Genomic DNA, 17,266 nt, shown 5'->3' on the forward strand with positions numbered 1-17,266 from the left:
CCGAAACGCGATACCGAGTTCGGTTGAAAGGGAAAACGCTCCTTTCCGTCTCCTTTTTTCCCTGTTTTTTTTTTTCATACTGAACGTTACTCGATTTCCATGCCGGCACGCGCGGCACACTTAATCGCGCTCAAACGATGCAGTAACGTGTATTACGTGGCCGTTGCTGATTCGAACGCCGCGAAAGGGACCGTGGAAAATGGGGAAACGCGATAGATTTTTCGAATTTTTTTTCCTGTCGATGGTTGCAACGTGCGCCGAGTTTCGACGGGCGCAAACAGTGGCTACGTGGCGAAACGAGGTAAAGGAGGAGAGATTGCGAATTGTAATTTCACTGCAATCGTGTGATTATTATAGAGTTGATAACGAGTCTTCTTGTGTTGTAGTCTTTACTATCTGAAGTATGTAGTAGGGAAACATGACTATTTGAATGAGAGTAATTTTAATAATATATCATTTCAGGGAAAACTGGGGATGAAAAAGGTGGTTTTGTATATTACACCCTTTTTGTGCATTCATGCATTAGAATTTCCCACACAAAGGACTCAAACGTACCTTGCCTACTATATCTACTTCAACCTATTATTACCGTTTCCTACTCGAACTTACTTCTCTTATGCCTAGTCCGTATGTACTTAATTAATATGTTCTCATTCATCCCTCAACCCTAGGTACTCCCTTCTCCTATCTTCTAATTTCTAATTCCTTCATCCTTTTTTCTCTAATTCCATTACTTTTCATATTCCTACCATTTTCCTTGAATTCTCCGCTAAACTGAATAAATATGTATAAATTGCATTAATCTTTTCCTTTCTTTCTTGTGTGTGCGATCATGAATGTGTGTATGTGTGCGTGCGCATATGCTACGTATGACATTAGAATTAAATATATGTAGTATAAATCTGACTGCGTTTCTAATATGTATATGTATATGTATATGTATTTTAGATTGTAAGGGAATTATTGTAAATTATTAATACGAGGACAATTAACATTTTTTCTGTTTCGCAGCGCCAAGTATTTTGAATAAAATGTTTATTCGTATTAAAATATTTATTTGCATTTATCATTACCTTTATGTACGGGTAGCTCATTTTGATTTCACATAATTTTTATTTTATAATTATTATTATCTTCAATTTTTTGTGATTTATTTGATTTCATGTACTTGGCGTTATTTTTTTTACTTTTCTGATTTATTTATTACTATAGAGACTAGAGCTAACTTCAATCCCAATATGAATTCATTAGAATGTCGAAAGTGTTCAAGTTCTTAAATTATTTCTGTCATATGCAACAAATCATTTGAAAGTTGCAAGGGTGTGTAATAAAGGCCGCACATAGCGAACGTAAAAATGCACTCATAAACACGTAGAATTCCATGAAAATAATTTACTTTCTGCCTGCAATTCACGAAACTCAATACCGAAGGAAAAATTTCTACTAACTCAATTCTATTCCAATAATTCATCCACTAAAAATTTCACTGCATTTACATATTTCGAACGAATTGTGTTTCACACGAACTTTCACGCCGCACACATTACACGACGCATAAATATCACAGAATAATCCTACAACAGAATATTTAACAGAAACGAAGTGTTGCAACGTTTGGTGAATTACCGCAAGAAAAAGTTCACCAGTAGTATAACAAGATGGAGCGTGTAGACGTTCAGCGCCGCGTAATGAAATAACGGACGTTCCCGATTAAACTCAACACTTTTACCATATCTCGAGAATCTCTCGACGCCGCGATTCAAGTGATGTAAGCGCTCGTCGTGTTTCTTGATTGTTAAATAGAATATTTTAATTACCGCCTACTCACGTGTCGCGGAGTCCTTCGCTCCGAGACTTCAGCTCTCCACTTTACGAACCACACCCCCGAATACAGGTTACTTAAACAACTTAACGCAGCTATCTGCGAAATTGATCATGCACATCAGCAGATATACAGTAGAATTCTATTTACCCCGAAGAGTTTTGTTCGAGCACCTGTTGTACCGAAAATGTTGCTGAGCTCTTATTCTTCGACGCTTAAGATTTTTCTCAAGTCAGAAGAAAGAAATAATATTAATTGAATCTCCTTAGCTGTGCACACGCGACTGGAACGTGTCGAAACCTAATTATTGTTTCTTCTATCTCCTCTACGGTTTACGCGGAATAACGGCTCGGTAGCGTTTCAAATATCATAGACATAGCTAATGTCCGGTATTAGGTGTCGTCCGGCGTTAAGGGAGCGTCCGGTCCAGACGCTCGAAAAATAGGTGACGTTTATAATTTTTTTTTTAAGAAAAGTTTATAAAATATCCTAAAAAATATTTTTGGCTTTTATTGATACGCCTGTTAGGGTTTAAAAAATATTTTTTGTTCCATGTTTTCGGCCTTGACGCATTTTCCAGGTGGCGCTTAGTACAGGACTGCTAAAAAGAGATGGCTAAACGGTAACCAGGATTTCAGAAGAACTAATGAACCGATTCAAAGAAACCTTGAGGCATTTGATTTTATAACCCGCTATCGCAGCATCCTATAACATAATGTTTTGAAACGCGGTCTTTTCTTATCTGCACATTTATGCGGAAATTGATCTGCTTTTTTGCACTAGTTCGTTCAAATGCGCACCCGTCATCGTAGTTTTGGTCCTTTTTTGCCGCAACAACAGATACTGCGATAGCCGTTGATATAAATTTTAAGAGACTGTTTGAATTATCTATTTTGGACGATTCTGTGAGTAGAGGAGACCGGGGCTAGTTGATACAGACGAATTATCTCGACACCGTATATATGTAGCTCTATTTGAACGAGATACGTGAAGTTTGTTGTTCAATTCTTTACTATGATCCAGCGTACGTTTGTGTACGTGACGTTAACAATCGTTTTTTAACTGTTCTCGTTTATATAGAGAAAAAGAAAATAGTTTTGATACATCCAAATTGATCGTCCAAATAACATTTTTTCATTCAGTTTGTATGTATTTTCTCAAGTTTTCGCTTACTATATATTAAAGAGGAAGGGCCAAAGTATATTCTAGCATATTTGTTATTAAGTAATTAATTCAAATAAAAAATGAAAAAAAATGAAAATAGAATAAGGTATCAACTAGCCCCGGTCTTCCCTAAATTTCGCCGTTACCGGTCACCACAATTAATTATTTTATACCCTAACGAGTGTATCAATAAATACAGAAAATATATTTTAGAATACGTTACAACCTCTTGTAAAAAATTCATAAAGATCACCTAATTTTCGAGCGTTTTGCCCGGAGTGTTAACGGAACTAACCCAAAAACCAAAGGCAGCGTGTTTCGAGCATGCAATGGAAGGGAGAACCAGTGGGCTCCTATTACCTGAACGATCCGGTTATTTGAACCGTCATGTCTCCCGGCATGTTCGGATAAACAGAGTCCTATTGTAATGCAAAGTACAAGCGGAACAAAAGCACACGCGATTCCAACGGCCTCGCCGTCTTTTCCCCCTTAAAACGTACGAATCCCGGCACAGGCCGTCGCGCGAAACAGCGCGTTTCCTTGATCGTCTTTCGGAACGGAATTCGACGGGATTAATTACACGCCACGCGCCCGGGACGCTGTTAGACAATGTGAAAAGCTGTAGCACGGTTCCGGGAGCGGGGGCCGCGCACCTACGAAACGATAATTGCACTTATTTGAGGGTGACATGACTCGCGGAAGGAATTCAAATAACAAGAACCTGTCGCGCGGGACGCCTTCGAGAGTCGCGCGAGAAAATGGCTCGGGGGGAGAAATTCTTACGAGAGAAAGGTGAACTGCCGTTGTAGCGGCGGATCGGGCGAGGCTATAAAGCGCAGCCGGCATGATTCTGTCGCAATTTACGGCCTGGAAATCGCAGCCTTGCTCCAGGCAAGGTAAATAGAGTGTTGACCACCGCGAGCGTCCAACAACCGGCATCTGACGGGACGCGTTTGAGAAACGAAGCAAGGAATACCCAACTGCACGCAGGCATTTCCAGCTACCTACGAGTTCCACTGGATTCCACGCGGCACTTCCCGCCGATACGGCCCAACTATCGCGGCTCCGATCATCCCGGTTACCGGGAGGAACGTCACTCCCGCACGCCTCGCCGCTACGCCACTTTTTGGTTACCCTATAGAATTTATCGCCGCTAAATATAAAGCGACCGACCTACTATCGTCACGTTTTCCCCGACGATCTTGTGCTCGGAGGCTCGCGATCCACGCTAGTGGCGCACCCAGCGGCGAGGATCGACCCTGATGGGTTTCACGGACCGCCAAGTCTGACCCAACAGAGTTCAATTCTACTTAGGCGTCGACCTATTTTGGTAGCGGAGAGGAACGCGTTTCGTGGATACGCGGAGACCGTGCGACGGTTCCCGCGACCTCTTCGATTAGCGAACGGGGCAGCAGAAGAAACGAACGAACGGAGCGAGAAAAAGAGAGGGGAGGGGGAAGGAAGGAAAGAGGAGAGAAGAGACATCGGTGGAAGCTTCTTCTTTTACCGGTCCTGCTCGTCGCAGGGCCCAAAGTAAGCGGAGGGAAAGATGACCTCAAGATGATATCGGCAACGTGGTCGTCGCAGGGTCGTACACAGAGGCGGGAGAGAGGGTCCGGGAGGCGAGGAGGGAGCAAGGAGAGAGCCAGAGAGAAGGGCGGAGAGGAGAGGAAAAGAGATCGACGAGGGAGACGCGGCAACGACGCCACTGTTGCCTCGTGCAAAAATAACGTGGAAAGCCTGCTTTAAACCCACCCGACCGCGCTCATTCGAAATATACGCGGCGCGCACGTGACGCTTCCACCAAATCATTTTTAAATCTCACTGAACAGCAGACGGTTCGGAAAATTCGCATTAATTGCAGCACGGTTCGCTAATGACGGCTGTAAGCGTCTAAATACCGGCGGTGACTCGGCCAGCGGCCGTGCGCTCCGTTTGTGAGCAGCGTTTGCGTGCCCCCGTAAATGGGCATCGCGCATACCGATGCTTCGTAGGTCGTTCGATCAGTCTCCGCCATTTAACTGCGGGATTACTGGCGGAAAATAAAGTGTGGCGGTTGATACTCGTCTTATCAAAGAGGATTAAGAATTTTGTTCATAGATTTTGGATTGGGTTGGGCGAATCGCTTGTGGGATTCAGGCCACTTTCGATATCTCTTCGTCGGAGGAGCAATTATGGTGGGAATAGTATCACTAGGCACTACTAAACAGCTGTGTTAAAACGTTATATCCATACATGAAGCAGCAATGTAGCTAGTAACGTACACTGGTAACGGTGTGCATTGGAATTGGAAGTGAGTTTAAATTGATACAGAGATTAAGGGAAATTCCCAAGGGACGCGATTGAGAATAGAACCATAGTCAGTTTAAAAAATTGAGACACGCTTGTGATGGTTGTAGTTTAGGTTGAGAAGCTACTCCGAGAGGTCAGCGCGCGTTCGGAGATGCCAAAGATTCTCAGGCGGTTGATGCGGTTTCCGATCGTTGAAGCACAAGAGTCCAATCGTCATAAAGGAGCCCCGCGTTCATAGCTTTATAATAACGGGTAGCAGCGTGCTGGCGCGAGTATTAAAACCAGGCGGATGAGTGACCTTTGCTGGATTCACGGTTCCCGAGGCGCGTCTTCGTGCGGGCTCAGATTCCTCGGCTCGACGAAATCGGGCTCAGCCTGGCGCCAGTATTGCTTAAGGGCTTTTCACGTTTCGGAGCAAGCTGAACACGATACTACGCATCTCTGTGCCATCGATAGCCGAAGGGTAGAGAGGGCATCGGAGACAGCCGCGGCTGCTTTCGATCGTCAAGGCTGAATTTCCAATGTATATTTCTGAACGGGCCTCGGAAGCTTGAGCAATCGAAACAGGACGGCCCCTGACGAAGCTGAATTAGTTGAAATCTGATTTTCGACACAGGGAAGATGTCTGGGGATCGTCGTTCCACAGCTTCAGGTTCACGTCGCTTTGCAGTTTAAACGCGAGGGAATCCAGGCCGAACCAGCGATGCCAATGAGCTTGACGAAGTTAATTGCTGAAGACTGGGAACGTGGTGAAATAATTAACGAAACAGGCCACTCGAAATCCGAGTATCGACCAGAGAGAGTCTCAATTACTATCAAACATTCCACCTCCTATCAGAACGTAGCCCGTACGTGTGTTAATATGGAAATGAGTGGCAGAGGTCGACATTGTAACAACTAGTGTCAGTAATAATAAGACAATGAGTCTAAACACCTGCGTTTCAAACAAATCGTACCAGCAATAAGACCAGATGAGTTGTGTAATGCCGATGCTCGACACAGACAATGCCTCGATGTGTCACGAACGATGTTAGAGAATGCAATTTGCATGCATACGGATGTCTGCTGATTATATGATCGTTGCAAAAACTGTATTATCATATACACCGGCATTATTCATTTTTATCGATCTCAGAAGTTTTCCACCTCGCTGTGCGCCATCTACAACCACTTATCTCAACACTAGGGGGTGGTAAGATGTGGTCTCGAAATATTAAGAGGAGTATGAATGAAATGATTTTCTATTTCGCCGTACTCTCTAATGGAGAGAAGATCAAGCGCGAGATCGTTGGAGAGAATTTCACTGGAACCGCTGTTAACCCGTGTTATTAGCGAGGGATCGCTCCGAGACAAATTTATGCAACGAGCAGAATCGTCGAAATTTTATTGACCATCGGCGCAACGAGGGGTGAACGCTGAAAGGCACGGTCCCAATCTTAGAACCGTGGCCGTCGGTGCACAATAGTTATGCACGTCGCAGATAATGCCGACTATCCTCGTTTATTTATACGCTCACGCATACGCGGCCACCCGTGCGTAGAGCGCACACACCGGAGATGTAGATATCTGTACAGACGCCACGTGATTGCACGCCGCTTCGCGCGATGCATCCAAAGTTCGCAGCTGCGCTAAACGGATTTTTCGTAACGAGACTCCTTTATTGTTACTTTCTGAAGCTCGCCGATCAACGCTCCTACGAGGCGCGCTCTGCCATCTTGCTCACAGTTCGCTCCGATCTCGAGCACGCGTCAACTGTAACGAGGCTCGCGCTTCTCTCTACAATTTCCATTTCTATTAACGCTCTGCGCTACGGTTATCTATATGCATCCCAGGCAGATCGAAGTTTAAATTACAAGTTGACTTCGCGAAATTTTCTAACGCTGCAAGAATTTCGCAGGACCAAATGAATTACTCGTTTTCGGATTATTCCATACAGGGTAGGTACGTATCTGTAGCCGAGCCGATCAGTGGATGAATTGGAGTGCAGAGGGTTGGATTTATTGGGACTGTCATGTTTCCCGCAGAAACTTTCCCAAGTCGCTTTTTGTGGCCAAAAGAAAGTTTAAAACTCTTTTTTTTTTACATGTCTGTGTAACAAAGTTCATACTACTTAGGCTCTGTGTATTATATTGGAATCACTGATCTATTCTGGGCGACTCTCCAATTGTTCCTTGTGATGGAATCGAATTTCTGTCACAGTTCTTTCTTTTGACCGCTGTATATGACAGAATTATGTTTAACAGAGGAGATACGTCGCGTTTGGCACTTTGCTCGTCGTTCTTTGTACTCGGACGAATTTTCTACGGCTCCTTCGATTTTAATTCATGTATTCAAGGCAGCTTCTAATAAATTCATGATTTCTATGTATCTTACTTATAAATTGCGTAGCAGGATCTTTTACCAACTGCTTCTCGAACCATTTACCTTCACATCTTGCACGCAACCGACTAAGATGCTCGAAAGAGTGTAACATCTACATCCACATCTGCACTCTTCATTTTAATTTGCATTTTTATGATTGGTATTAATAAATTCCGTAGGCAACTCCTGTACGGGCAACTTCTCCGATCGTTTTGCTTTCCCGCCTTGTTACTCGTGTCGTTAGTATTCAAACTAACGCGAAATGTATCAACGTTTATACTGCTTATTGTGACTTATATTCTTATGAACTTTGCCCGTAAAAATAACAAATACATTTATCGTATTATTCATTACAGCCTGTTCTTTTATAAAATTCAATAATAAATTAGGGGGACATTTATAACGATTTCAGGCATCGTTTGCTAATCTCTTGTCTCACTTTCAATCGACTGAGATACCTACTCAATAAAAAAATATAAAATGCTTCAATATTCTCGTTATTTTTCATGTTATTCTCAGACTGCGATGCTTAAAACGGCTTAGCTCCATGGGCATATCTATATTTTTTTATTTAATTCTTTTTATGTATTTGCTATTATCGATCTGACCTTTCAGTGCAAGATAGCAGGCGGAAAAAGAAAATGAGGAAATGATAGACAATGCGTAGGTAAAAATTACGCTACCGAGAAAATTGTAATCTGATAAAAGTAAACATTATAATATGAAATGATAGAATATACGGGGTGTTTGTGCTAGTAATCGCAACAGTTGTAAGCAGAAGCTTAGTAGACACACGCCAACTTGATTTCTATTAATATTCCACGTCAAAAATGTATGTAAAACATCAATAACATCAGACTACACATTCAACATAGTCTGAACATATTTCATGACCAAAACAGATTCTCGTGTAAACGATTCCTCCATACATTTTGAGTATGTTCCTCAATTTAACTTTCGACGAAGGTCTAGATAATATATTAACAAAATTCCCGCGAATTTTTTATTCCAGATGAACCGGGTCAAAATTAGAGTGGTCACCGCAAACTACTGAAAAAATTTTGCTGCCAGGAGATCGCTGATATTTAATTTACAGTCGCATCGGAAAGTAAGTTGACACTCTTTAAAATCGCATAACTTTTTTTAAAATTGGTCCAAACGACTTGAGTTTTCTTTTAGAAGCTAGCGGAATTGGTTTTCTCGGTGACGTGTTTCGTCGAAAATAGTGAAGGTCGTTTTTTCAAATTGTTTTCCTGAGCCTGTAATGAAAATTCAAAAAACCCGTTTGTAGATCGAAGTGAATTGTATTCATGCTGAATTTTTCATCTAAATCGGTTAAGGTTGCTCTGAGCTACACGCGTTTAAAGATCGCAGAATAATTTTCAGGAACTTCGCGATTTTCGCCCTTATTCTGCGATCTTTAAGCGTTTATAGCTCAGAGCAACGTTAACCGATTTACAACTTACTTCGATCTACAAACGGATTTTTTGAATTTTCATTACAGGCTCAGAACAAAATTTGAAGAAAAAAAAACGACCTTCACTATTCTCATCGCTATTCCGACCAGTTGGAATTTCTTTCAAAACGACGAAACACGTCACCTAGAAAATTAATTCCGCTAGCTTCTAAAAAAAAAACTCAAGTCGTTTGGATCAATTTTAAAAAAGTTATGCGATTTTAGAGTGTCAACTTACTTTCCGATGCGACTGTATGTATTTACATTCTCCATCGCAAAAATTACCGCAAGTAGATTAAGATGCACACTGTCGAGCACACAAAGGCTAGTTTAACGAAGCCTTCAAGTTTCCCCCCCAAAAATTCTCGAAGATCGGCATAACCCCTTAACCACCGGGTCCACGTGCACCGTTTAATATGCGGTACAATGTAAAAGACACAATATGGGCGGTTGTAAAAACATCTGAGGTGCCTGGACAGGCATAGAATGGCAGTAATCGGTCCACCGACCCGATGGCTTGTAAAACCATATTATCCCCTGAATCTAAATCCAGTATTTCCGTGAGCATTATTCGCGAAACCGCAGCGACCGGCGTGCAGCGCGTTATTGTTTACCGGGGCGCGTTTTACTTCCCTCGATTTCAAAACAACTCGCAAAAGTGGTCCGCTTTGAGGGAAAAGTACCAGGCGCAGCGGCGGGAAAAGTTAACTTCGCCAACTGTTAAACCGCGCGAATCGATAGCAGCAGGCTTTTTTTAAATCCCGATGAACGGAGAGGAGAGATGATGCACGCGCCAGGCTAGAAATCGTACCGCGGCTACGCCAATGCGAAAAAGGAGCGCGTCTCTCTTCTATCAAGATCTCGCCAACGTGCCCCCACCCTCCCCGTATATCGTTCCCCAATATTCATTACACCGGGATTTGAATTTCGGGATTTCGTTTGAAAACCCCGCCCGCGTGAATTTGACCGCGGACCGCGTTTTCCACCGTCGACGTAGAAGCGTTTCGCGTCGAAACGGCTGCGGAATAAGAGAGAAAAAAAAATAGAGAAGAGGGTTTTTGTTCGGGGCGGTAACAAAAATGTGTACGAAAAGAAAAAAGTTCTGCAGTTAAGTGTGAGAACCTGTTCCTTTACTCTAACGCTACCTTTTTGCATGCCACGGATATTCTCTATTCGCCGTATTTCACGCCGAAAACTGTAAAACGACTCGCTGGCGCCTTTCTCTCCCACCCTCCGCCATCCCCCTATCGCGCTTTCTACCTCTCGCTCGCGTTCACGACGCTTTAGCGATGACGAGACACACACGAGTCGTCGAATCGCGTTAGAATCGCTGCGACCGGTCGCACGCTTATCCACGCGGACAGAAATAGTGATACGCGAGAAGCGGCCGGATATGTAGTGGCGAAAATTATAAATTCGCACGGCGGGTGTTGGTGACGGGGGAGTTTCAGGTCGATTACACGAGGAAGGTCAAAGATGGCCATTGTTGGTGGCAGTTCGCGGTCTTGGATTTGGTATTTCACCGGTTCCTGAGCTTTGCGGGATAAGCCGGGCCAATCTTGTCGAAGAACTTCTGGCGGTAAATGTTTACCACAGGGGAGGATTCTCCGATGACTTTGAGCTTCACGTGTGTTGTCAAGGTCATCATTCTGAACGACATTTCCCTCTAAACTTTTTGGCGCTCGGCTTTGGTTTACGAGATATTCCTAAAAAACTTGGCATAATTGTACTTTGAAATCTGCCTATGGGGCTGTCCTTAAATTACGTAAGGGAAATTTTGGCGATATCTTACCCCTCCTGCCCCCAGTATAAAAATTCGTAAGATTTGGTATTGCAACCCCTTCCTTACGTAATATATTTCACACTGAATTTGTTCAGTTATTAAAATTCTTTATAAAGGTTTATATAATTCATTCGACTCGGTTTCGAGAAATTTACACTAAAACTACTCTTCTGGAACATTAATGATAGAATTTGTATTAATTGAAAATTATGTTAAAAAATATTATGTAAGACGCTACCTGACTCCCTCCCCCTGTAAGCAAACGTAAGAAATTTGCAGTCCCCTTCCCTCTCAAAAAAACCCTTATGTAATTTAAGGACAACCTAACCCCTTGGGATTACGTTAGGGCGGGGGTGTAAAGCATGGTAGCTAATCGATGTGCGTATGTGTTAAATTCGGTAGTTCTAGTGTTAAAGTTTTTTTTGCGAATATCTCGTAAACTAAAGCCGACCGCCAAAAAGTTTAAAGGGAACATGTTCAGAATGATGACCTTGACAACAATAGCGATATTGACCTCATCGCGCGATGCTTGTAACTGCGGTCTCATTTTGAAGATCCCCAAACTCACATCGGTTCGCTACCATGCTTCACGCGCCCCCGCACTAACCTAGCCCCAACCAATACCAATACCGTCGGCTGTGAAACCATCGGTAGTTCTAGTGTTAACTGAAGCTTTTTGCGTATATCTCGTAAACCGAAGCCGAGCGCCAAAAAGTTTATAGGGCAATGTTGTTCGGAACGATGACCTGGGCAACCTGTGTCAAGGTCATTGAAATCGGAGAATCCTCCCCTAAAGTAAACATTCACCCTTCTGGCTTCTGTTGTACTTAGGGCATCCGTTAACATTCTTTTGAACTGGAAGAAATTTTTATAACGATGATTGCAATTTGTAAAAAGAAGGTAAGGACACTCTCCGGTCGAATCATCAAAAAATGTTTTTCGCACATTTTCACCCCAAAAACATCTCAAGCATGGCCAGGTAAAATTTTAGAACGAAATTCCTAACAGTACAGATTTTACAGGCAGTTGAGGGGGATTTGCAGTGTGACGGCCTTAAAAACAGCTGTTTTTTGAAGATGGATCGTGGCACAGGTATAATAGATAGAAATGTGATTTTTCTTTTACTTAATAATACAGTTATTCATCTAAAAAAAACAATCGATTTTCGTCTTGATCGAATAAACGCTTGGAAACTAGGGCGCTCACGGGCGAGCCCCCGTCACTAGATGGACGCCCTCGGCGTCAAACTTTAAGCACTTTTTTCTCGAAACAACACATTTTCACGCACTATCGCCACGTTAAAAATGCAATTCTTGAGCGGATCTAAAAATTCAAACGGGATTCTACTCGTAATTACACTGGAATCCGCGCTACCCTCTATTGCGAATTTTCACACTGCGTTTCTTTTACGAAACATTTTTCTACGAAAAAACCCATGTTGCAGGACTCTATCGTTTAAACATATGGCAATCATCGCCCAGTTGTTTCTTAACACTGCCCGAGGGTAGCGCGATAGCCGCACGTGTGTAATTAAGGAATACCTTTGGGTCTTTGATTTTGGACGATCCTGTCTAAAGTTATCGTGGCGATGGTCCAGGTCAGATGTTTTACAACGACGCAGCGCGTAATGCATATCAGAGGCAGGGGTGGGCAAAATTAAAATAAAACAATTGTTTTACACTCCACATTTGTAGCAGAATAAGGTGCAAACAGTTTTAGACCCATAGATTTTATACTTTTTTCTAGATAAAATCATGAAGCTCACCTATAGTGTGCCCTTAAGGGCAGTGTAAATATAAGAAAATGATTTCTGAGGAATGAAATGATTTGAAGTTCGGGTTATCACTGCGACAGTTTATAATACTAGGGGTGTTCCAATCGCTCTGCATATTACTTAAACCTTCTGAGAGCACAGCTGAATTGAGCTCAGAAGGATTGAAAAGTTTGGAATGTTGGAATTGTTGGAGAATCGTAAGAATTCTTTGATACACTTAAAGGCAGAAAATTAGGTTGCCTGATGAGTGACGATTTAGAGCTACAATACCATAGTATTTGAAATACTAATACCATAACTGTCTATCCCAAAAAGCTCCTACAAAATATTCTCAAGAAAAGAAATTGCTTTTTATTACTGCTACCCCCTAATCTAATTCTTCTGCTATTAAGCATTAAACCGTTAACTTTTGTTAGCCTAGTTAAAAAAATTCGTTGAACATGCAACGTTCCAACGAAAGCTTCGAGGTTGATCCACGTAATCGACAGCACTACCAATTTGAAACCCACGCCGATCGTCCGATTCTGATAGTCGATAGCAAAACGTTGGCAATTGACGCGCCGCGGCGCCCCCTGTCGAGTGCATCGATTTTGCGGAATTGAAAAGCCGCTGATCGCAAAATAAGATAACGTCGCGAGACGAAACAGTATCCTCCACGAAATCCCGCGTCCCTACGCGCGCTCAATTAAACGAACCGTTTCACCTTCCTTCAACATCGTCGTAATAATCACGCGGGGGCACTGCGTAAGATTGAGGTTGGAATACAGAAGTGAGAAAAGAAGGCACGATCGCAATGCGCGCGAAACAATACGGTGAACGTGAATGGAATTCGCCAGAGTCACTGTATCAAAACACGCACCGTAGTGAGGGGCGTAGGCTTGAACGCATTCAAACAATTCAAGAGCCCGAATCTCCGAATAGCTTTTTCCTAATTCGAGAACCGGATCCCTTCGAGTACGTCCAAGAATTTCGGAATTCTTCTACAGAGTCTTGAACGCAGAAGAATGTCTCCCGCTGGAAAATCTTTCACTGCCTCGAGGCCATCGCTACGTCCCGCGAGATCTTTCTAACAAGGGAAGATCCCGAACCCGGATATTCAAAAAAATCTGAAACTCTGCGAATATGTTGGGAATATCCTCCTGATACAACCCAATTTTTGTTTGCTGCCCAAGTTCACTCGAAGGGGGTGAAATTAACCCCTGAAAATCCGGTTATTTTCCGATTTTGTGTTATAACTCGTGAACTGTAAAATATTTTTTTTCACCAAATGGTAGATCTAATTAAAAGAAGTAACTTTTATCTGGAAATTTATTTTCTATCTCTTACAGTTCGCGAGTTATAACACAAAATCGGAAAATAGCCGAATTTTCAGGGGTTAATTTCGCGCCCCTCGAGTAAATTTCTGCAGCAAAAAAAATTGCGTTGTACTCAGGAGGAAATCCCCTACATATTCACAAAGTTTCAGAATTTTTTGAATTTCCCTGTTCGGGATCTTCCCCTGTAAGTCGCGGGGGGTAAATGACACAGCGATGGCGAACAAAAAAAAAGGAAATGTAAACTCACCTTCCATCCAGCGCTGCTGTTGCTCTCCCCTTTCTCCCTGAAGTAAGGAATATTCTGCATCATCCATTCGTAGATCTGTGATAGGGTCAACCGTTCGTCGGGGGCGCTGGTAATGGCCTGGGTGATGAGATCGGCGTAACTGTGATTCCCCCAGGCGTTCCGCCGCGACGAATTCTTCTTGACCGGAATCAGGCCGGTTCCCTGGCCCGCGATCGAGCCGTGTTGGGATGTCGCGGCACTATCGACGCCTTCGGCGCCCTCCTTGATGGCCGACACGCACGGCACCGCGTTCCCCTCGATGTACTCCTCTCTTGGCAGCGGCCACGTGTGCGACCGTGCTCTCGGCCGAGGCTCGAACCCGCTCTCAAGGTCATACGGTACCCCCTGCTGTGGTGGCAGCCCGGTCTTCGATCCCGACGTGGAAACCGGCACCGAGTCCATCATGTAACATTCCTCCGTGTACTCCACTTTGACCACGAGCACCCCGCGAGGTGCTTCCCACCGACAGATATCGCCCTGCCTAACGAGGGATCGCGGGTAATCGACCAAACAGTCGATGCCGCGCCGAGAGGACGGGGCTCTCGATGCTCCTAACACTGCCACTGCTACGGATCGACGGCACTGGTCGGTATCGGCGAGCCGAAATCGGGGCCGGGATCACTCGAGGCGCGAGCGATTCCGCCGTTTCGCTGCTCTCGCGATCGTCTTCTCACTTGGCCTTCTAATTCCGCGCCACAACCGACGCGGGCAGTGGGTACGCTGTTATCTATCACTCGCGAAAAGACCGCGGCGGAGGGCGTGCGACGACGGGGGACCGCGAAAGAAATCGGAGTGCCGCGCGGATCAGCCGAATCGAACTCTCCCACAACTGGCAGCGGACCGACCGAGAATACACTGGGTACGTTGGTACTGCGTGTCGCGAGTGAACGATGGAGAAAGAGAGAAACCGCAGGGGCGCGAGTGAGAGGCGCCGACGACGGGAGAGGGGGCAGACCACGTGGTCAAACTCTCTGTTTACAAGCCGCGCCGTCGGTCACGTGGCCATGTTTTGATAGAGAACTTGGCCCACTGCGAGTAGAGGATCCGCGACTTTGTTGTCCCACGTTGCGAGCGCGGCGCGTTCCTGGGAAATGTTTCGGTGAGCCGAGCGGTGGGGCCGTTGAAATATCATCGATCGGACCGATGATCCTCGACAAGCTCTCTGCCGTTCGTGGACCACTTATCTTCCTACTGTTCATCGATCCTCCCCCGATGGTCCTTTCCTCCTGGCTCCTTCCAGGTTGGCCACCGTCGGGTTCTCCCGTCTCCTCCGGGGATTAAACTGATCGGGATGATCGGAGCGTCGCTGCACTTCCGGCGCGCAGTTGCTGCACGGATTCGAGCCGGCTGGTTCCCGCTTGGCAGACGCGACTAACGTTGGGAGCGTGCACGCAGCGAGAGACTATGCCCCGGAACTTTATCGCCGTCGTATCAGACACGCGCACTCTCGTGATTACTACGGAAATCAAATCACCTTCCTACTGCGTGCAACTTGCCGGCAAGGCAGCGCGGCGAATACTGACGAATTCTTTTAGCCGGCGCGGCGACCGGAACTGACCGAGCGGAGCCGAAGTCGCGAGAAGTGAATTCGTGGCGCCTGCCTCCGCGCGTATACGGGAGAGACGAGGAGGAAAATCACGAGCGTCGGAACGCCGCGCCAGAGAAAGAAGGATCGCGCGGGAGCGAGCGAGAGAGACTGGCAGCTCCGACGAGACAGAGAGGGAAGAAAGAGGGAGATCACGGGGCATAGCGAACGAGCGATCTGGTGGGTGGTTCGACGGCGCGGTAGGGGAAACGGGGAAGGTGGGGGCGAGCTGGCGATGTTGGCGTGAAGGAGAAGAGCGCGGCATGCGAGCGAGCTGCCCGGCAAAGAGGTTAGCGGAACGCGGGAGGGAGAAGGAGGCAATGGTCTGGAATGAGCTGGACGGGGTTGGGAGGGAGAGAGACGAGCTACTCGAGGGAGGGAATCGGGGAGGGCAGCGTGGTCGGTTAGATCGAAAGGGTGGGCGGGGAAAGGGGTACGTTATGCCCCAAGGGCCAGACACTGTTCTCCATGCAGGGGCGAAGAGAGGGAATTCGCACGCGGCCACCTACCCCTGCTAATGGGCGTTCAATTCTCTTTCTCCCTCTCCTCTATCAGTTTTCGAATAATTTTCTTACGCACAGAAAGGATGTCGAAGGAAATGCGAAACGCTTTTTCGGGACCGATCCTGTAACCATAATGAAAAGTTCGCACGAACACGCGCTCGATAAACTTTTGTTCTGTCGTTATAAGCGATTTTTTAGGTATAGGGGAACCAGTCTTACAGGGGAAGATCCTGAACCCTGAAATTCAAAAAAAAATATGAAACTTTGTGAATATGTAGGGAATATCCTGCTGATTACAATGCAATTTTTGTTTACTGCACATATTCAGTCTAAAGGGGTGAAATTAACCCTTGAAAATTCGGCTATTTTCCGATTTTATTTTGTAACTCGCAATCTGTAAGAGATAGAAAAAAAGTTTCGAGACAAAAGTTACTTCTTTTAATTAGGACTATTTATTTGGTGACTTGCAGTTAGCGAGTTATGACAGAAAATCGGAATTTAAGGGGTCAATTTCACCCCCTTAAAGTGAATTTGGGCAGCAAAGAAAAATTGCGGTGTAATCAGGAGGAAATCCCTTACATATTCGCAAAGCCTCAGAATTTTTTGAATTTCCTGGTCCGGGATGTTTCCTTGTTAGAAGTGCACCCCGAGTTGTAGGAGGGAGTGTAATACTTCTTTAAAGCTGTGTACAGTTCTAGGGGTAATGTTTAAATAACTTGGAATTTTATTTGGGGTTTCCAGTGACAGATCTTGGGAAATATAGTATTCTGAACGAACTTAAAGTAGAGTAACGCGCAGTTCTATGAAAATTCCGAATCGTTATTAAAATTATATTCTGAATGTTTCCTTATAGATGAAACGTTGTAAGGTAGAACTATAGGCTTTGAAATTATAATACCAAGTAGTAATAATAAACGAAGCGTT

General features: G+C 44.6%; 2 protein-coding genes across 7 annotated transcripts in view; both read right to left on the reverse strand.

The window, feature by feature from the left end:
- Positions 1–15,861, reverse strand: part of Foxo (forkhead box, sub-group O) — a 222,970-nt gene extending 207,109 nt beyond the window's left edge. For 2 of the 6 annotated variants that reach the window (XM_076819184.1, XM_076819179.1), the window contains exon 1: positions 14,216–15,860. In XM_076819184.1, coding sequence (XP_076675299.1) covers positions 14,216–14,659 — 444 coding nt within the window. In that variant the 5' untranslated portion in view covers positions 14,660–15,860. Of the gene's footprint in view, positions 1–14,215 lie in introns of all 6 variants that reach the window. The other 4 variants (XM_076819201.1, XM_076819192.1, XM_076819211.1 and 1 more) reach the window with 3 other exon arrangements.
- LOC143372810 (uncharacterized) overlaps positions 1–17,266 on the reverse strand; it is a 307,489-nt gene that overhangs the window by 221,236 nt on the left and 68,987 nt on the right. The window lies entirely within an intron of this gene.

This window comes from Andrena cerasifolii, chromosome 1, assembly GCF_050908995.1.
Source record: "Andrena cerasifolii isolate SP2316 chromosome 1, iyAndCera1_principal, whole genome shotgun sequence".
Lineage (NCBI taxonomy): Eukaryota > Metazoa > Arthropoda > Insecta > Hymenoptera > Andrenidae > Andrena > Andrena cerasifolii.